This window comes from Tenrec ecaudatus, chromosome 4, assembly GCF_050624435.1.
Source record: "Tenrec ecaudatus isolate mTenEca1 chromosome 4, mTenEca1.hap1, whole genome shotgun sequence".
NCBI lineage: Eukaryota > Metazoa > Chordata > Mammalia > Afrosoricida > Tenrecidae > Tenrec > Tenrec ecaudatus.
This window is the reverse complement of record NC_134533.1, coordinates 144610356-144632767: the sequence shown is the minus strand read 5'-3', so window position 1 is coordinate 144632767 and position 22412 is coordinate 144610356. Positions and strand designations below refer to the sequence as shown.

Below are 22412 nucleotides of genomic sequence, written 5' to 3'. Positions count from 1 at the left end.
TGGGAATCTCTAAGTGGGGTAGACATGCAGGCTAAATAAGCAGGAGAGGGAAAATGGGAGCATACTCAAAATATATCTATATAGGTGTGACAGGATATTTGTATATGTGTATTTACTTTTGCTGAAAATATACAAATATATCCATGAATGTGATGGAGCATACCAGAGCAAAGTTAGGAAAATTTCTTAGACATAACCAAGCACCTTAAGGGAATAAGTCACTGAGCCTTGGACATCAGAACCACAATCTGGCATAGGTGAAGGAGGAGGAATATCAAGGTCAATTGAAATAATACAGTTCATAAAGATAATAGTCTACATCCTAATTTGGTGAGCAGCCATCTAAGGTACAACTATTGGTCTCTTGCCATCCAAAGGAAAGAAAAGTGACAGAATTCAAAAGACATGCAAACAATTAGTTCAATGGACAAAGGACCACACAAACATCCACAATTCTAACACCAGGAGAACTAGATGGTACCAAATGCTGTGAAAAGGGGTCACTTTAGAAGGTCCTAGGTAGAGTGGGAGGGAAATACAGAACAGAACTCAACGTCATAAAGACTAGGCTTACTGCTCAGGTAGAAGGGATTGGTGAGACACCCCCCCCCCGCCCTTCCCCCCAAGATTATGATTCTTACCCTTCAGGCCTGAAACTGAACTTCCTTCAAATTAGTATAATCAACCATTTAAGATCAAAAGGGCAGCATTTACCCAAGGACAAAGTTCAGAGAGTTAGGAAATAAGGAGGAATGGAGAAGAGAAACACAGAGAGAAAGTACGATAAGTGATGGTAAATTGAGGCGATTGCATGGATGGATTGAACCACGGGGGATATGAATAATTGATGTAAAACTGATATGCTCTGTAAACCATCACTTCACTTAATCCACAAAAAAGTAATTTTTTAAATTGAGCACTCAAAAAAATCAGATATTTACATTTATATACTGTCTTAAATCAGTTGTGTATTTTACACTTTAATAAATATTCAAAATGGGACTTATCACATTCCAAATGCTTAATAACTATACATATCTAATGACTACCATATTAAACCACCCATTCTGAATAACAAGAGTGCCAAAAAGAGGGGGGGGAAAGAAAAGTCATTTAAGACGGTTTGCCAGAACTGAAAGTTTCATGTTTCTAAGTTTGAATGGGATCTCAGAAAGCCCATTAAAATAAACCTAGACCAAGGAATTTCATTATAAAATTTCAAAAACACTGAAGACTCTGAGAAACCTCTACAGATTCATAGAGGAAGAGGGGACAAGTTACCTTGAAAGAATCAGAAAGCAAAATAGCTGTAGACATTCCAACACTGGAGAGATAGCAAACAGTAAATGAATGCCTCACATTTCTGAGGGAAAAGCTCTACCAGCGGCACTACGACCCTACAGCTCGCCAACCTGCCAGCCAAGTTAGCACTCAGGAACAAAGGTCCGTTTCAATTATCCATTGTCTCAAAAAGTTTACCTGCCATGTTCCCTCTTCCAGAAAGCAACTGAGGCCATGTTTCGCTAAACAAGGAAGTACACCAGAAATGAGGGAAACATGAGCTAAAGAGACAGGAGAACAAATAGACCAAGAAGAAACGAAACTCTCACTATTTGCAGATGATGCGATCCTATGGAGAGAGAACTCAAAAGCCTCCACAAAAAGCCTGTTGGAAACAATCAAGGGATTCGGCAAGGTAGGATACAAAATTAACAACCAGAAATGAATCAGATTCTTGTATACCAGTGAAGGACATTACAAAAAAGACATTAAGAAAACAATACCATTTACACTAACCACACAAAAGATCAAATACTTAGGAATAAACTGAACCAAAGACCTATACAGAGAAAACTATAGATTATTACTTCAAAAAAACAAAACAACCTACAAAAATTATGATGGCAACATATGTACATGTGTGCCTGATACAATTGATGTATGGAATGTTATGAGCTATAAGAGTCCCCAGTAAAAGGATTTAATTAGTTAATTCATTAAAATTTTTAAAAGGCAAAAAAGACCTACATAAATTGAAAATTATCCCATGCCCATGCATAGGCAGACTTATATTGTAAAAACGCCAATACTACCTAAAACAGTCTACAGATACAATGCAATTCCAACCCAATCCCAAAGAATCCTCAACAAAGGACCTAAAGACATGCAATGGGTCAAAGAGCCTTTTCAACAAATGCTGTTGGACAAACTGGATTTCAAAATGCAGAAGACAAAGTAGATGACTAGGACATGCTGAAGTTTTGTCATTCAGGCACATCAAAAGACTTGATTAAAGGAGTAAAACGAGAGCCCACAGATAGGGTTATAAAATCTCACCAATTAAAAAAAAAGCTTACCAATGACACATCAGACAAAGGTCTAATAATCAAAATATACAGAACTCTACAACACCTCAGTAAGAAAATAAATGACCCAATTAAGTGAGAAGAATACAAACAGTTACCAAACATGAAAAAAGGCCCATGGTCACTAGCCATGAGGGAGAGACAAACTGAAACTACAATAAGATACCCCCTAACACCCACAATGCTGGCCCAACTCAAGCAAGAAAGAGGAAACACAAATGCTGGAGAGGATGTGGAAAGAACGGAACTCATGTCCACTGTTGGACTTTTAATACATACAACCACTGTGCAAAACACGGCGGGGATGCTTAGCTGGGAATGAGATCCCACAGGACCGAGCAACATTAGGCATAAGCCCCAAAGAGAACTGAGACACAACACAGTGCTTGCTCTCCCATGTTCACAGCAGCACAGTTCACAATAACAAGGAACTTGAACAGCCCAAATGCCCCACAGCAGAAGAATGCCTAAAGAAATGATGGTACATGCACACAATAGAATGCTTTGCACCCCCTCCCCCCAAAAAAAACAGTGATAAAAGCATGAAATACCACATGACATGGAAGGACCTGTAAACCATTATGTTGAGGAAAGTGAGTCAATTACAAAAGGACAAATATTGTATGAGTCTTTTATAAGGAGAAATACCAACTGAACAAACCTTAGAGACCAATTCCCAAAAGGGTGGAATGTCTGCCTACCAACCATCATCCCCCCTTATGTGCACTTCATAAAAAACACCTCAAAAGAGGAGACTTCATATTTGCCGGGGCCACTCCTTCAAGAAGGGGGAAAGAGGAGAAAACCAACCACTTCAGGCTATACAACTTTCTGAGACAAGGCTGTGACAAATCAACAAGGAATGAGAAGTGAACCTTACTGGAAAATCAAGTTGAGACCTGGGAAGGGAAGTGTGTACATTACATTTCAGAGGCGTGAGTATGGTGGGTAAATGGGGAGGAGCAACCTCATATCTGGAAGAGATGCTAAACAATTGTAGGGAATCTGAGGGGAGAGAGAATAGACCTCGTTCTGTGTTCCTTGGTAGCACTTCAAGTATGTTTTTACTCAACCCTCAGTGAACCACTCCATGGACTAAGCATTATGCTTACCCTAGACACTGGCCTTACAGCGAACATGGCATCCCCCAAAGGGCCACACTAGAAGGACAATGTGGAAGCCCACCTGAACAAAATGGGCCCTACCTCAAAACTGCTTCTATGGAATGATGTTACATGTATTAAATCTCAATATTTTTTAAACTCCATGCAGGAAATGGACGTTGCTGGACCTTGGGGGCGACCCCTGGCTTAGGGAGTGTCCAATGAAAGGGGACCCAGAACCACCATATATTTAGTACCTCAATGCTTCCCTTGCATTAATAGGACAGGTATTATTAACCTGATAGGCAAAGATCTGCCCTTGCAAGAAATGGTAGAGGGACTTTTACCAAGCACCACCCCCATGCTCAGTGTAAACAGGCAATTAAGAAGTCGACGTGTACAAAGAACAACCACGGGGTGCAGCTCACAGTTACACTCTACGCGCATAAACTCCTCGTATCAACAGAACCTTAAATTCTATGCCATTGGATAAGTTATTGATGTTATCAACGTAATTGCTTTATACCCCAGCGTTGGGGGCAGTTGGGGTGCTGGTGTGCTTGGTATGTTGTTTTTGTCCTTGGTTTTGCTTTGTCACCAAAGTAAACCAGAGTCATTCATAACCCGTGAGTGACCGATGGGTTCTGTGTTCCCACTTAATTCTACTCTCAATCCAAGAAAAATTGTTATGACTGTGCGATACCATCATGAAGAGATCACTGAAGGTAAGGGTGCTACATCAAAATACGGTGAAGAAAGCAGATGGTGCCTAGCTATCAATTGGAATAATGTCTGGGATCGTATAGGCCTGTGTTCAAACAAGCAGCCATACCAGTGAGCTGTCAATTAAGTCCACATGGATGAAGCACACCAGTCTGTGTGATCCAAAGATAATAACAAAATCCAAATATGACAAAGGGAAAAATATCAGAGCCTAAAACGTGAGCACCCAATTTATAGAAGGCTGTGGAGGTAAATGGAAGCCCTAAATCCATCTGTAGATTATCTAGTCAGATTAGGCCTCTGGCAGATCCCCTCTAGCCACAGGAGAGTAACTCAAACAACTTTACTGTTTGCCTTTTTAAATGTTGGTGGTAGTCCTTTCGTTGTTATTCTTTATTTTTAATCTTTATATTATTATTTTATTTCTATTTTGTTTATTATTCCTGTTAGTTTTGTGTTGTTTGTTTTTTTTCTTCAGTTTCTGAAGCACAGGAGTGCATGCTGAGAGACAGTAACTAATACAGTGGCTTATCAGGACAGGAGTGGGAAGGGTGAGGGGAATTGTGGAGTAAACAATGACTGGGGGAGGCACTAGAGATGATTGTGATGATGTATATGCAACGCTTTTTAAAAGCGACTTAACTGTGACGCATATGACATGGGAATATTATATCAAGGAAACAATGGTTACCATGGGTGAAGGAGGAAGAGTTATTGCTTAGGGGGCATTGAGTATGTTAACGGTGGTGGAATAATTTGGAAAAGGATATCACTAATGGTTGTATAATCAGTGGTACTGAATTATACATATTACAAATTGAATTGGAGAATGTTTTATTATGTATATTTTTGCCACGATTATAATTAACAAATAACAATGAGTATAAGGAAGATGATGAGCTAAAATGGATTGTGGTAATGATTGTACAACTCTTCTTGATATGACTGAACTATTGGATTGTATGATATGTGGATGAAGTGCCAATAAAACTAGGGGCTGGGGGGGGGGGCGGGGAGAAAGGTAGGGGAAAAGTAAAAGGCATACTTAGAATGAAACTGACCCGTCCAGATTAGAGCAGGTCAGAAGGAACCAAGAAAGACTGCATCAAGATTCAAGTAATCAAATAATTGTTGTAACTGATTGTAAATTTAGACAATTGGCAGAGAATTTGGACTTGAATTAGTGACAAGTACACAGGAAAGTAAATAAAAAATATAAACTAAATAGCAAGTTAGCTATAGTAAGAGAATGGGACAGACATACAGTTAAGATGGAAGCATTAAGAGCTAAAGCCTCAACAACAAAAGAGATAAAACTGTTCATGCCCACTGTTATCAAGTCCATTCTAGCTCACAGAAACCCTCTATAATTTTTTCTGAGACTGTAAATCTTGGGAAGCGGAGAGCCTCGGCTTTCTCCTGTGTAGGAACTGATGGGTTTGAACTGTCAAACTTGTGGCTAGCAATCTTAGTTCATGCAACTATGTCTCATTATGTCTGACAGATACATGCATAGCACTTACTTTTAAAGAAACACAGGCAACAGTAAGCCTGATGAGTAAAAGGCCTGTGCTTATTTTCTAGCATCGAGTATTGGTTCCGCTGCATGGATGTGGATGGCAATGGCATACTGTCCATGTATGAGCTGGAGTACTTCTACGAGGAGCAGTGTGAGCGGATGGAAGCCATGGGTATCGAGCCTCTGCCATTCCATGATTTGCTTTGCCAAATGCTTGACCTGGTGAAGCCAGCCAGTGATGGTGAGACTGCAGCAAAGGGCATTGGAACTAGTCACCTATATTTCAGAGTACAGAATCCCAGAGAGCCCAGCATCGTCTTCACTGACTTTATAAGTGTAGAAGTGTATTGGAATTTCAACCTTACTATTAGTTTAGAACCAAATCCTCTATTTAGGAAACGGGACTTCTTTTTCCACAAAGAGAAATGCAGGTTAGTTAATGACTGCTAGGGGACTGGGGGAGAAGGGGATGTGAAGTGACCAGTTAATTAGTATGGGGCTCCTCTTGGGGTGATGAAAATGTCGTATTGACTGAACCACATTGTGAATGTACTAAAAAATCCACTGAATTTATTATACACTTTAAAATTAGAATGGTGAACTTTGTTATATGAATTTTACCTCAGTCAGGAAAAAGAAAAGGAATTGTTACAATAAAATAGACATATACATATAGATCTCTTAAGTGTCAGTGAAATGGTTTTGCTCTTGCCAGAACAACTCTTGGTAACACTGACTTTGTTTCTGTGCAGGCAGAATTACGCTCCGGGATCTGAAGAGGTGCCGAATGGCTCATATCTTTTATGACACTTTCTTTAATCTGGAGAAATACTTAGACCATGAACAGAGAGATCCGTTTGCAGTCCAAAAGGTACCAGTATTGTTTTACTTTCTATTTGAGGACTTAGTATCAAGGGCTGGCTGCTACATATCCATGTAAAACTGGTCTCTGCAATCCCAGACTTCAAAGAAATAATGTTCAAGTGTAGGTAACTGTTGTTTGCCAAAGACTTTCGATTGAGTGAATTACATGGCCTGTATATATATGTACACATTAGAAACTACTCCCCCCCACCCACACACACACACACACAAAACAATCTGCAGTTTCCAGTCAGATTAAGCCTCTGCTGGTGAATTTTCATCCTAGAAAGTAGAAAGGAGGTATCTTACCTGGAAATCCGAATCCAGGACATTGTCCAGACCATGTAGACAAGCAAATGTGTAGCCTTTCCTACCCCTGCACTTTCATCTGTTATGATTTTACTTGTAGATTTTTTCTGTATAAGAAATAACTATCAATATTCTGATCATCAAAGATCATTATTAATCAGAAAGTACTCAATAAATTCCAGGCACTGATACAGATATTACTTATAATAGAGAAGTGACTTGGGAGAAGAGGGACACTTCTGGGAGTACATCACAAGACAGGGGGCACGCTGCTGTCTGCGCTAGCTTTTAAAAAAACAAGAATTTGCCCGAGAACGGGGTGTTGTGTGCATTTCAGATCGACAAGTACATAGCACAGTCCTATCAGACAGCAGTTGTGCAGAGTGCCAGGAAGAGGCTGCTGGAGAAGGTCTCTGATTAGAAGACTCGGCGATCTAGCTGCTAAACCTTTGGTTTGAAGTTCAGGATGTGAGACGGAATAAATCATTGCATGGACAGTTTTACCTTAGCACCTTCTTTTAATATGTTGAGATCAAACACTTTTAGACCGTTACCCCCCTGAGATAAGCAGGAACATTTGTGATGCGCCGTTTCCAGCTGTTTGTCTTACGTCTTACTTCCTGCGGCCACCGTCTTTCCGCACAGGATGTTGAGAATGACGGGCCGGAGCCCTCCGACTGGGACCGGTTTGCCGCAGAGGAGTACGAGACGCTTGTTGCGCAGGAATCTGCCCAGTCCCAGTTCCAGGAAGGGTGAGTGGCTCTCTTAGAGGACGGAAACCACCTTTTTAAGAAACCCGTTCTGTTTCTACCATTTTGAATATCATAAAAAGGATAACCGAACGCATTTCCCCCAGCGATCTGCTATTTTTTCCCTTTTCACTGATTCCCTGAGAAAGACTCTTCACAGCTCCGTTCTCGGAGGCAAGAGCAGTTGTGAGCCTGAGCAAGCCGTGGAGAGACAGGTGGAGGCTAACCGAACGGCGCACCTTTCAATAGCGGGCGTGGCCGGATTCCTGGCATATATTTATCTCCTGAGCGGTGAAGACTCTTACTCGAGAATTGCCATATGCAAGCCCATAAAGGGACCACAGTAAGAAATGAAAATATCCAGGAATTTCACTGTTTGAAACATTTCAACAACTTTGTCACCTGCTGGCTCTTTCCAGCTTCTAATAACTCATCTAGCAGGGTCCTCTAGTTCTCGGAGGCTTTCAAGTCATCTTTATTATGAACGTAACGCATTTTAATAGGCAATACATTCAATGCCACAATATTCAATGACAAAATAATAAACAGTAAAAGTTTATTTTCTCCCCAAGTCTTTCCAAATGCAACCACTGGAACCATTTTCTTGTGTACTTTTCTAAGACCCTATATATATACATATATATAGAGAGAGAGAGAAAGTATGTATATACAAGGGGGCTGCAAAAGTCCATGAAAAACTCATTGTTACTTTTAATTACATTTTTCCACAGACTTTTTGAAGCCTTTTCATTTACATACGTACACACACACAACACCAACCCACTACCAACAAGTCAATGCCAACTCATAGCAACCCTATTTCCAAGGCTATAAATCTTGGCAGGAGCAGACAACCTGATCTTTCTCCCATGGAGTGACTGGTGGGTTTGAACCACCAAACTTGTGGATAGCAGTTCAGTGCTTACCCAACAGAGCACCTTTATCTATACATACATAAGTAGACATACATGTTCATTTTTTTCTGATACAAATGGTAGCATACTATTCACTGTGTAGCACCTTGATTTTTGTCCACACTTAACAATAAAGGTGGGTGCAGAGTGGGGGGGTTAAAAACACATGGAATAATTAAAGATCACGTAAAGTTTTACACTAAAAGAAACAAGACTGATATTTTCCAAGGAAAGGAGGAGAAAGAAAGGAAGAAGTCATAGGCTAGAAGTAAACAGGTGTTAACGTGGGTGAACGCTCATTGCTATAATGTCCATTCTGATTCATAGCGACCTCATAGGACATAGTAGAACTGCCTCCTGCCGATTTCTAAGACTAAATCTGTAACAGAATAAAAAGCCCCATCTGTCTCCCAAGGAGCAACTAGTGGTTTTGAACTATTAACCTAATGGCTATCATCCCAACATAACCCACAAGGCCACCAGGACTCCTTTAACTTGGGTAAAGGGGAAAAATTATTCAACAAGAGGAAAATAGACAAAAAATGATGGGAAAGGGGCAATATGTTGAGACATATGATGTATTAGTAAATGTAAAACTGATGATCGACTCTGTAACCGCTCACCTAATTCACAATAAAACTTTAAAAGATAATGGAATTTATCCACAAATTCTTTTTTTTTCCAGCAATCCTTAAGAAGTATGCTTTATTTACCCCCATTTTACTAATGGAGGGGAGAGGCAGGAGAAAATGAGAAGACTTTTGTCAAGTCAAATAGGGCCGAGATGAGAACCAAGATCTCTTGTACCAGACCATGGCTTCTCCCTGGTGGTGCAGTGGTTACCTGTGATCCCCAGATTGGCAGTTCGAAACCCACAGTGAAGTCACTCTGAGTCCTTATTGACTCTATGGCGGTGAAACAGGGTTGAATTGAACAGATCAGAAGATAATGTTACCACCTAACTGCCCTAACAAAAGATACTAGCTGCTCCAGGGTGAAAGATGAGGCTGTTTATACCCATAAATAAAGATATGCAGCCTCAGAAACACTATATAGGGTTCCTTGAATCCTAAAATTTAAAAAAAAAAAAACCTAAAGCCTTTAAAAGCAGTCTAAAATAATATAAACACCCTAAAAGCAGAATAACACCCTTAAAACACCATAAAAGCTAAAAAGCATGCCAAAAGCAGCTAAAAGTACTATAAAAGTCCTCCAAATAACCTCAAAACCCTAAACTCCACAAAACATACTAAATTACCTAAATCACCATAAAAAACTTAAAAACACCATACATGCCCTAAAATCCCTAAAAGGTGTAAAAATCATTCTAAAATGCTAAAAAGAAAAACAACACCTAAAGCGCCCCCAAAACTTCTAAAGACCATTACATGCATGTAAAAGCCTTCCTAAAAAATGCTAATACAGCATGTCTTACAAAAAAACTCTTAAACACCCTAAAACACAATAAATGCCCTAAAAATACCCAAATGCCATACAACGCAAAATAAAGCACATCCAAAGCCTTAAAAACATGCTAAAAGTCATTTAAAAAAAAAAAAACAAGAGAATCCCTAAAAAGCAACCTAAATCACTATAAAACACTGTAAAAGCCCAATAGCCTAATAGCCATGAATTTACCACGAAAGCCAAAAAACAGACAGACAAAACCCTAAAATGCTAAAAACAAACACCTAATCCCCCCGAAAACACTCTAAGGCCTTAAGAAACACCCTAAAATTTTAACAAAGCCATAAAAAAATACTATATAAACACCCTTAAACACTAAAATCACCCTAAAAGCCTTAAAATGTCTGAAAAGCCTTAATACTCCCTAAAATGCAAATAACACTAAAGCCACAAAAAACATGCTAAATGTCCCAAAAAACTGCCTTGGGAGATTCCCAAACCCCATAAATTCCCTGAAGACACCATGAAAGCCCGAAAAAAAAAAAACCTAAAATGCTAAAAATAAAAAAAAAACATAAAATATTAAAAATACCCTAAAATCTCCAAGAAATTTTTTAGGATCCCTGAAAACACCCTAACGTGCTAAAAATACCTATACACTCTAAAAAATATCCCCTAAATCCATTAAATGCACCCTAAAATCTTATAAAACACCCTAAAAGCCCCAAACCACCCTAATGCCCAAAGTACACCTTAAACGTCCCCAAACAAGCATAAAGCCCCAAAAAATCACGTGCCACCAAAAAATCCTAAAGGACCCCAAAATTCCAACTCATAGCCACGCCATCGAAGGCTTCTGGAGCTGTAAATGTTTAATGACTTTAACTTTCTCCCAAGGAGAAGTTGGTAGTTTTGAACCTCTGACCTTATGTTTTAGCAGTTTAATTATTGCTGGAAAGTGCCACCAAGGCTCTGGTGGTGCAGTGGGTTACACATTGGGCTGCTAACCTCATCAATGCTAAAAAATAGTCTAAAACCTCTGAAATACACACGGATACCCAATAAACACTAAAAAAAATTCTTAAAAACATTAAAAGACCTAAGAAGCCCCTAACACCATATAAAACACACTGAAAGAATATAGAACTCACTATAACCTCCAAAACACACCCAAGGGTCCCCAAACACACTAAAGACCCCCAAAGACCCTTAACGCTGAAATGCTCTAAAAGGCATTATAAAAACCCTAAATGGCTCCAAAAAACACACTAAAAGTTCAAAAGAAGCACAGGAAAATCCGAAAACACACCCTAAGCTCCTGGGGAAAAAAACCTAGAACCCAAGCAAACATTCTACAAGCCATAAACACCATGAAACCCCCCAAAACACCCTAAGAGTCAAAAACACTTTAAAAACCTTGAGAAACAGCCTAAAAGTTCTTTAAAAAAAACACACCTTAAATGAAAAAGAAAAATAACATGAAGTGTCCTTAAAAATTCCCCAACCAATCCAGAGTGGATGATACCTTCAGGACCAAGGGTGTGAGGGACGATGCTGGGAGAGTGGAGGGTGAGTGGGTTGGAAAGGGGGAACTGATTACAGGATCCACATGTGACCTCTTCCCTGGGAGAGGGACAGCAGAGAAGGGGGGAAGGGAGACTCCGGATAGGGCAAGATATGACAAAACAACGATGTATAAATTACCAAGGGCATATGAGGGAGGGGGGAATGGGAAGGGAGGGGGGGAAAAAAAAAGAGGACCTGATGCAAGGGGCTTAAGTGGAGAGCAAATGCCTTGAGAATGATTGGGGCAGGGAATGTATGGATGTGCTTTATACAATTGATGTATGTATATGTATGGATTGTGGTAAGAGTTGTATGAGTCCCTAATAAAATGTAAAAGAAGAAAAGAGAAAAAAATGATTAGGGCAAAGACTGTACAGATGTGCTTTATACAATTGATGTATGTATATGCATGAACTGTGAAAAGAATTGTATGAGCCCCAATAAATTGTTAAAATTTAAAAAAATAATAAAAATAAAAAATAAAATTAAAAAAAATTCCCCAACCGTCCTCAAAAAAACCTCTAAAGAACACCCTAAACCCTGAAAAAAGCAAACAACTAAAACACTAAGCAAGTTTACCCTATAAAACACCCTATAGCCTGATTCTCCCTCCACCCCCGGGAGCGGTGGAGCCTGCAGCAGGTCCTGGGGACCCAGCGCTGGCCAGGCGGGCGCACAGCGGAGGCCACGCTCTGCTCCCGGGCTGGGTGACCAGCTAAGTGGCCGGCCCGCCCGCGCCCAGGGGCTCCGAACGGTGGGGCCGGGCTGGCTGCTGAGGAAATGGGGCTACGGCCGGGGAACCGGCCAGACCTGGAACTGCACGGCGGGGGCCACACATTCTTTTAAACCGTTTTGTACATTGGCAATTACTTCATAGATGTATCTTGAAAATGTTCTCATTTTTACAGCTATTCATTACATATTATTCTTCTATATAGCTATACCATTGTATTACAGTCCTCTAAATAATTTGGTATTAGAAATATAACATTGCAATAAACAATCTTATATACGTCATTTGACTACATACATAAGTAGACATGTAAAATAAATTCCTAGAAGTTCAGAAAATAGTGTATCCACACGTTATACTATAAGGATTATTTACAGACACTGATGGGTGTTTGGCAAAACAACAAATGATGCAGGCTCCCAAAATTCTCCCCACCACTAAGTCTTTCAATAGCTTTTTGAGACTGCCAAGAAGATCACTTTCTTTAATCTGGAGATTTCTCTAATCTGTTTAGTCACAAACTTGAGTTCATTTTTATGTCAATATCTTAAAATTATCCATCATTCATTGATTTTCCTTTAGCCTAACTGCACCAAAGGAGAAGACAGGCACATGGATTCACAGGTGTGATGGAAAGCTTTTTGTCCTTGAGCTTCCAAATAGGAGTTGGTAAATTTACTGATTATTAACTAAAATTAGGATTTTATAAGGATAAAGATAAAATATGTGGGGGGAAAAATTAAAAAGATAAAATATGTGAAAGTTTCGCTAACAAGTGTTTCAGCAGAAACTTTTTCAAGCTGATAAATCAAGTTGGGACTTAAAATATTAATTAAAACAAACATTGAAAAATTAAAACCAGACTCTTTAATATTCTTATTCAATTAAAATACAGTAGAAACATAGGCCATACAGTATAAATTAAAGCTGACAAAATTCAGGCATATGTTTTTAAGTCAATGGATGTAAATGAAATAAATTCATGGATTCAAAGAAAAAAAAGATTTAATTATGAAATGACAACCACAACCAAAAACCATAACAAAACAAAAAACAGACACTGAGTAAAAAAATAATTAAGATCCAAAAAGAGCTGTCCTGATAACACCAAAATTTTATAGTGAAAAATCTTCCCAAAAAAGGAACAAACTTTTCCTAACAGATATAGTAAACTATTCCTAAAAAGAGAAAATATCTTTGCGGTTTATATCTATAGGACATTTATAAAATATTTTATTTTATTCAACTATAAAGATTCAGTAGATTTCGAACGTGTGCATAAGCAAGTGTGGTGAAGCAAACTGATGGTTCCCGGCTATCAAAAGAGATAGCATCTGGGGTCATAGAGGCTTGAAGGTAAACAAATGGCCATTTGACAGGGAAGCAACAAAGCTCACTTGGAAGAAGTACACCAGCCTGTGTGATCATGAGGTGTTGACCGGGATCAGGTAACAGGCATCAGAAGAACCAAACCACAACCCAAAAACTTAATTGTTGAGAACAATGGGGTTCGGAGCAGAAACCCAAACCCATCTGTAGGTAATAGGACATCCCCTCCCAGAGGGTCACAAGAAAGAGATGAGTCAACCAGGGTGTAGCATAGCACTGAAGAAACATATTATAATATTTCTCTGGTTCTCTGAGGCTTCCACACTCTCCACTATCATGACTCCCATCCTGCCTTTCAGTTTTGGCTAGACCGGAACATGTACACTGGTACAGATAAGTACACGGCTACACACGGCATCCAGGTCAGATAAACCCCTCAGAAGCAGAAAGGGGAGTAGCGATACCAGTGGGGGAAGGAAGGAGGAACTGATTTACAATTATTGACGGACAACACCCCGCCCTTGATGGGGTCAAACAATAGAAACATGGGTCAAGGGACACAGTGGTCAGTATATGAAAATAATACTAATTTATAATTTATCAAGGGTTAATGAAGTAGATGAGAGAGGAGCTTAGATACCAAGAGTTCAAATAGAAAATAAATGCTTTGAAAATGATGATGGCAACATATGCTTGATACAATTGATATATGCATTATTGTAAGAACCCCCAATAAAATCATCTTTAAGAAAGAATGAAACAGCTCAAATTAATTGATTGGGTTAAGAAATCCTCATAGATAACAATGGGGAGAGTAGTCAGGTGATTCCTAAAGACATACCGGAATCAACAGAAGTTTTCTTGCCAAGTAAATATTTTAGATTTTCTGGTTCTCTGTCACAATGAGATTTTACAATTAACTACTCAGCTCTGCCATCATGAAAGAAATCATAGTCAATATGTAAATGAGTAAACATTGTGGGGACGCAGTATAACTTTTTAACACTGCGATTTGAATTTCACACCATATCTTCATGTCATGAAATATTCTTTTGTATTTACAAATTTAAAACTGTAAAACTACTCAACTCACTGACTGCACAAAAACAGGAGCCAAGCCAGATTCAGCCCATGAGCAATAGTTAGTTTACTCACGTCTGAACGAGAGTGAATTTCAGAACATAAAAGATAAGGAACTTAAAATCCACCGGAAAGAAAAAAGAGATTATCCACAAAGTGGACGTAAAAATAAGTGAGGCGGTTTTATCCCACTAGTGTAAAGAAAATAACTTTCTACCTAAAATTCTATTCTTACTCAAATACATTTTCAGACAGACCAAAAATATGCTGCCTGCCAACCATCTTTGAAGGAAATAGTTAAAGCTATGCTTCAATAAGAAAATGATCATTATAAAAAATGAAAACCTTTTTAATCAGTGTTTTTAAAAAGAGACATTACTAATTAGACAAAAATTGAATAAAGAAGACTTAGTCTAAAAGAATGTTGCCAGCATTCTCCTGGTGGAAAGTGACCTAAACTCAAATTAACATAAGTAAAAGAAAAGCAAGTAGGGAGAAATAAGCAAAAAATGAAATTATTGTTTCATAGAATGCAAAATTATAAAAAGCCAGACTTCGCTTCAGTATCCTAAACTAAGGATTCCCTGGTGGCACTCTGGGTGAGCTTTGGGCTGGTAGCCACAATGATGGTGGTTCCACCCACTAGCTGATCCAGCAAGAGACAGATGAGGATATCTGCTCCCATAAAGATTCACAGCATCAAAAACCCTATACAGCATTGCTATGAGTTAGACTCCACTTTATTGCTATAGAAGAGTGAATGAGCAAAAATGTTACTTGGAGGACTAAGGTGCTCCTGACGCAAGCCATGTTACTTTCAGTCACCTCACATGCCTGCTAAAACTGGGAAGTCCAAAGAGGAATTGATATCTTTGTATTAGGATGTTGACAAGATAAATTATATTGAAAATACTGTGGTCTGTCAAAAGAACAAACAAATCCATCTTGGAAGAAGTGCAACCAGAATGCTCATTAGAAGCAAGATGGCAAAACTTGGTCTCACATACTGTAGACCCGCTGTCATGAAACCCTTCTCCAGGAGGCCCATGGAGGACTTCATGCTTGCTAAAACAGAGGGTCGCAAACAAACAAAGGTAGACCCTCAACAAGATCAATTGAAACGGGAGATATAATAGTCTCAAACCTAATGATTGAGGATGGAGCAGGGCAGATCAGTTTCATTCTGCTGTGCAGAGAGAGTCACTGAATTGAACTGACGTGACTGCACAATACCACAACTGCCTCTTCAAAGATAAGGATTTCTTTATGTACCTTTTACTCTGGGGCACGCTTCCTTCGGTGGGGTCAAGGTGACGGTTTCACAGCACCACTTTCAAAGAAAGAAAAGTACTTTCTCGTGAATTTGTCCGAAAGCACGGGATTTGTGTCACTTTGGGCTGATTGGCTTAACTTTGGACTCAAGCTATGATTGGTCAGATCTAGAACTAAAATTGACCAGGAGACAGGCCCATGCCAACCATGTTTTCCCCAGGGAAATTGGAAAATATGGCCAGAAAAAAGGGATCAGATAAAGGAACAACCGTAGTCCGCTAAAGTAAGAGAGAAGACACAAAATGAAAAAAACAAGCACAGAAACACAATTGGGAGGCTGATCTGTTCGAGATATTCAAAAGTGTAACTGTTGGTCACCAAATACCAGGGACTTCAAAAGTTCGTGGAGTTGAAAGATCATAGCTCTTTACATGAACTTTTTTAAACCCTTTTGTACACACGGAACCACCACAAAATAGACTGAGAGAAAACTCCACACGTTTTGAAAAGTTACTAGCATCCAGACAACATTTACCACTGAAACGGCAACTTTGATTTAAGAAAATGGCAAAAATATATATACATCTAAGTATTAAAATGCTTATAAATAGCTTTCAACCCAAAGAGGAAATCAAAATTAAATTTTTAATTGAAATTTTTTTTCAGAAACAGATCATGAAAACATTATGTTTATTAAAACTTACCAGATATGGACAAAGAAGATATTGACTTAACTAAATGAATTGAGTTATTAAAAGTGGATTAAAAAGAGATCCAAATAACACACAGAGTAAATTAAGTTTTTTATTTAAATAAAAATGTGTATTTTAATTTATAATTTAATTAAAACTTTATTAATTCACATACACACACGCACACACCACACATACACACACAAACAGCATACAATGTGCCAAGCATGGTTCTGAATACTTAAATTCACTGATTGGGCACAAAGTAATCTATTAACTAAATACTACTATCCCATTTATAGTTATAAAAGTTAAACCACAAAAGAGTAACTTGAAATTCATGAATAGATTTAAAAATATATCACAAACATGTAGATATTATCCTAAAACTACAACAACTGTTTCCACTTTACAAAATCTGACAATGGAATAAAGGTGAAAAAAACTTTAAATTTTAATTGATTTTTTAAGCATATGATAAAAATTCATATATTTTCCAATTTTAGGGGAAACATTTTGTAATTAAGCAAACAAAAAAAAAGCACCTCTTTATCAGACAAAAGTATTCATCTCGCTTTCTGAAAATATTAGTATCCAGTAGGAAAAGTGATTCTTTACCAAAGGAAAAAAGTAACGTAAAAATAATTATGAAGAAAACCAAATTTCCCACAAGATACAAATACTCATTACCATGCTATGGATAAAACCACTCAATAGTATAAACATGTTGATTCTCTCTTAAAATAAGTTAATATAATCCCCAAAAGTATTTTGTGAAATTTTACAGTAATTCTAAAACATCTGGAAGAGTAAATATCCAAGAATAGCAATGTAAAGAAACAAAGGTATAGGAAATATAAAAGATATAACATAAAACCTTAGAAAATAAGTGTGGTGTGCATGCCATCGTAAAAACAGATGGCAATTTGGCATATTATGAGATTACATCTTAAAAATATCAGGCAAAGACTCATTACTCAGAAAGAAAGAGTTGATTCTCTATAGGTGGGACAAAAACGAATGTCTAAATGCAAGTAACAGACTTTAATAGGATGAAATTAGTAGAAGAAATTTAAGTGGAGCTGATTTTTAAATTTGAGTTCGTTTGAAAAGTCAAAAAGTCTGTACAATTAAAAGGCAAATTGGGTTGCATCATCTGGCCAAGGACCAATATTATTCTTTTGTAAATATGGTTATTTAGAATAGTGCCCAATTCTAAGACAAAGGCAAAAACTCACCCAGGAAATAAAAACAGGAAAATTACCACTTCATCAAGTTAAAATGAAATAGCCAGATATAACATTTTTAAATGTATGTACCTAACAGAACCCAAATATAATTGAAACAAAATGTTAGCTTGAAGATAGAGGTAGGCAATTCAACAATTATATGGGAGTAAGTCAAGAAGTATTATGGCTAGGTTTCCAGTTCACACATTAACTTCACACAAAACATGTTTAAACATGTCTCTGCCATTCGTGGAGGACTGCAGAGAAGTCCTCTGAGTAATACACATGTCTCAGTCTCAATAGGGTGCCTTCAAAAATTAGGTCCAATCAAACAGTGGCTTCCGCAAGGATCTGCTGAGCTAGTTATAGTCAAGGCAGAGATGTCAGATCAAGAGGTTATAGCAGTTGGTTTTTGGAATTCAAAGGGTTAATATTGATAGATTTTTACCAAAGATACAGGATGATCATGAAGACATATTGGGAAGAAATTTTAAGAAAATGGAAAACTGCCTTGATGAGAAAAGGGCCAAGAAAGTTGTGCTGAGGAATTTTTTCTATCATAACAAGGTAACTGCTCATTCTTCAAAGGTAGCAAGAGCTGTACTAGGAGAATTTTGTTGTGAATTTTGGCCCACCCACCCTACAGCCCTCATCTTACCTCTTCACTTATTCTTGTTCCTAAAATTCAACTAACGTTTAAAAGGAACACAATTTGAGTCCCTCAAAGATGCCAAAACTGTCATTTCCATGTGTTGTAATGAAAGAGCATACAATTTATCAGCGAATGTTTAAAAAGATGGAAACACCACTTTCAAGGTGTGTAGACCTAGATGTAGCATATGTTGGAAAACAATAAGCTTCATATTTTGATGTTTTGTGTCATTCGGGTTTGTTGATTTTAAATGATATATAAATATATAGGATAGCTATTTTTTACTTACCTCTCTCTGTTGGTAATTTAGACCAGCTACAAAGGCTAAGACTACAGAGAAGTTGAATACTATCACAGTCCTTGAATTAACCAACGTGTGAAAAGCACTATAAAACAAAATATACACTTTTTAAAAAGTGCATATGGAACATCTCTGAGATTGCCCATGTTAGATCAATAAAAGATGACAATAAAATTCACTAAAATAAGACCTGAGCTATAAAAATGTATTGTCTGACCATAATGGAATTACATTAGAAATCAACACCAGAAAGAAATCTGGAAATCTCCAAATATTTTAATATGAAATAACACACTTCTAAAAACTCATAGTTCAAAGAATCCAAAAGGAAAAACTTTTTTAAATATCTGGAAGTGAGTGAAAATAAGAGCATATGAAATAAAATAGATTCAATTAAAATAGTCCTTTTTTTAAAAAGGTCTTAAAAGAATTTGTATAGCCTAGATCAAGCATCAAATATAAGCTTCTACTATAAGAAGGTAGTAAACAAAAAAAGTAGGAAGAAGGAAATAAAAGGGTCAAAGTGGAAATCCACTAAATAGAAAACAGTAAAAAAAGAGCTGATGAAATTAGTGGTTTGTTCTTCAGACACATGAAATAACAAAAAAGCTAGACAGGAAAAAAAAAAAGATAGATCAAGGTAACAAAAATCAGACATAAAAAGGGGCCGCACTATAGACCTCATATAAGAGAACATTATAAACAACTTATTCCCAATAAATTTTATAACAGTAAATAAAAATGAAATACCTTACTAGAAAAACTGAAAATGCCAAAACTGATTCAAGAAATGGAAAATCAGAATAAACATGTATAAAGATATTAATTAGTTATTCTAAGAAATGAAAATTCAAACCAGTATCCCTCATCAACATTGATATAAAACTTCTTATAAAATATTAGCTTATAGCAGATGAACATTGGGCCTCAACTCAAGTACTCCTTCAATGCAAGAATACTTTGTTCTACTAAACTGGCATTCCATGATGCTCACCTTCCTGGCACAATTGCTGAAGACAAAGCGGATGCATAAGCAAATGTGGTGAAGAAAGCTGATGGAGCCAGGCTATCAAAAAATATAGCACCTGGGGTCTTAAAGGCTTGAAAGTAAACAACCAGCCATCTAGCTCAGAGGCAACAAAGCCCACATGGAAGAAGCACACCAGCCTGTGTGTGATAACGACGTGTTGAAGGGATCAGGTATCAGGAATCAAAGAACAAAAACTCAAATCATTGTGAATGAGGGGGGGTGCAGATTGGGGACCCAAGAACCATCTGTAGGCAACTGGACATCCCCTTACTGAAGGGTCGCAGGGAGGAGATGAGCCAGTCAGGGTGCAGGGTAGCAACGATGAATCATACAACTTTCCTCTAGTTTCTAAATGTTTCCTCCCCCAACCCTCTCACCTCCACTATCATGATCCTAATTCTACCTTATAAATCTGGCTAGACCAGAGGATGTACACTGGTACAGATAGGAACTAGAAACACAGGGAATCCAGGACAGATGATCCCTTCAGGACCATTGGTGACAGTGTCGATACCAGGAAGGTGAAGGGAAGGTGAGGTGGAAAGGGGAAACCAATTACAAGGATCTACATATAACCTCCTCCCTGGGGGACAGACAACAGAAAAGTGGGTGAAGGGAGACGTCGGACAGTGTAAGATATGACAAAATAATAATAATTTATTATCAAGGGTTCATGAGGGAGTGGGGGAAGGAGGGGGAAATGAGGAGCTGATTGATACCAAGGGCTCAAGAAGAAAGCAAATGTTTTGAGAATGATGATGGCAACAAATGTACAAATGTGCTTGACACAATGGATGTATGTATGGATTGTGATAAGAGTTGTACGAGCCCCCAACAAAATGGTTTAAATATAAGCATATCAAATTAAGTGAGGTTTACCCCAGGAATGGAAGGTTTAACATAGGAAAATCAATAAGTATAATTTATTATATTTATGTGTGTGTATATATATATGCAACTAGGATACAAGAGCAAATTTTTTTTCTTAAAAAAGATCATCTTAACCTAATACAAGCATTTGATAAAATTCAACATCCAGAAATGAAAAAATACTCTCAAAAAGGAGACTTCAACTTGATAAAGGGAATCTTAGAAAAATCTAGAGCTGACATCATACTTAAGGTGGAAAATAATGTACCTTCCCCATATAATCAAGAGAAGAATATTCACTCTCACAATGTCTGTTTAACATTGCAAGTCATACCTAGTTCAGCAAGGCAAGAAAAAGCCATTCATGGCATTCTATTATAGAAAGGAATAAGGAAAAAACTGCTTGTTTACAAACAATGAAGCTGTATAAATGGAAAACTCTAAGAAATCTACAAAAAAATACTAGAACTTATAAATAAGAAAAGTCTCAGAAGGTAAGTTCTATATACTAAAGCCTAGTTGCATTTCCATATTTCCATGTTAGCAATGAAGAACATGAAATTCTACAATAAATTGAACTTCAAATAAAATTTGAAATAAAATTAAAGTAAAAAATAATTCACAACAGCATGAAGAATTAAATACTTAGTAACAAATAAGTTGATAGCTGTATACTGAAAACTGTAAAACAGTGCTCAGAGATTAAAGACCTAAGTAAGTGAAGGGAGTAGAAGAGTTGGCATTATTAAAATGTCAGTTCTCGATATACAGCCTTGGAAGCCCTGTACAGGGTCACTCTGACTCGGTGGCAGTGGGTTTGGGTTAGGTCTTTGGCCTGTATATGTGTGTGTGTGTGTGTGTGTGTGGGTGTGTAGGTGTGGGTGTAGTCAATTAGTTTTCAATGAAAGTGGAAAGGATAGTTTTTTTCCAAAATGATACAGGAATAACTGGATATCTATATACCAAAAAAAAAGAACTTATATAAGTCTATATCTTGCCCCATATTAGATCATTCCCTAAATATAAACACTAAAAACCAGAGTTTCTAGAGTTAAATAAAAGATGAAAAAAGTATCTGACCTTGGATTAGGGAAGAGCAATAAACAATTTTACAAATTGCACTTTACTCAAAATTAAAAACTATTATTTTAAAATACACCTTTAATGAAAGACTGACAAGAGAAAATATTTACAAAACATCTCGCTAAAAGACATATCCAGAATATATTTTAAATAAACAAGTTTTTACAACTCAATAATAAAATGGACAACAATTTGAATAAATATTTCCCTATGATTAAAATAGCAAATGTGCATACAAAAAGATGCTCTCTCTCAGTAGGCATTAGGAACATGTACATAAATAATAAATAATTATCAACAAAGAGACAACCTACAAAATAAGAAATTTGGGGAAAGTGTGTGTGTGTGAGTGAGATAAAGGTTTAATATCTAGAATATATAAAGAACTCACAACCTAACAACAAAAAAAGACAGAACTAACAAATTGGCAAAAAAATTGAATAGACATTTCACTAAAAGAAACTCAAACCAAACTCGGTGCCATTAAGTAAATTCCAACTCATCGCGGTCCTACCGGGCCGGGAGAACTGTTCCTGCGGGTTTCTGAGACGGTATACACAGATAGTAGTCAACAAGCACATGAAAAGATGCTTAGTGGCAATAGCCATCAAGAGATGCAAA

The 22412-nt window shown here is 37.5% G+C and overlaps 1 protein-coding gene across 4 annotated transcripts in view; it reads left to right on the top strand.

The window, feature by feature from the left end:
• PPP2R3A (protein phosphatase 2 regulatory subunit B''alpha) overlaps window positions 1-22412 on the top strand; it is a 202596-nt gene that overhangs the window by 167525 nt on the left and 12659 nt on the right. For all 4 annotated transcript variants that reach the window (XM_075546885.1, XM_075546883.1, XM_075546886.1 and 1 more), the window contains 3 exons: window positions 5777-5952; window positions 6464-6582; window positions 7530-7636. In XM_075546885.1, coding sequence (XP_075403000.1) covers window positions 5777-5952; window positions 6464-6582; window positions 7530-7636 — 402 coding nt within the window. The remainder of the gene's footprint in view (window positions 1-5776; window positions 5953-6463; window positions 6583-7529; window positions 7637-22412) is intronic.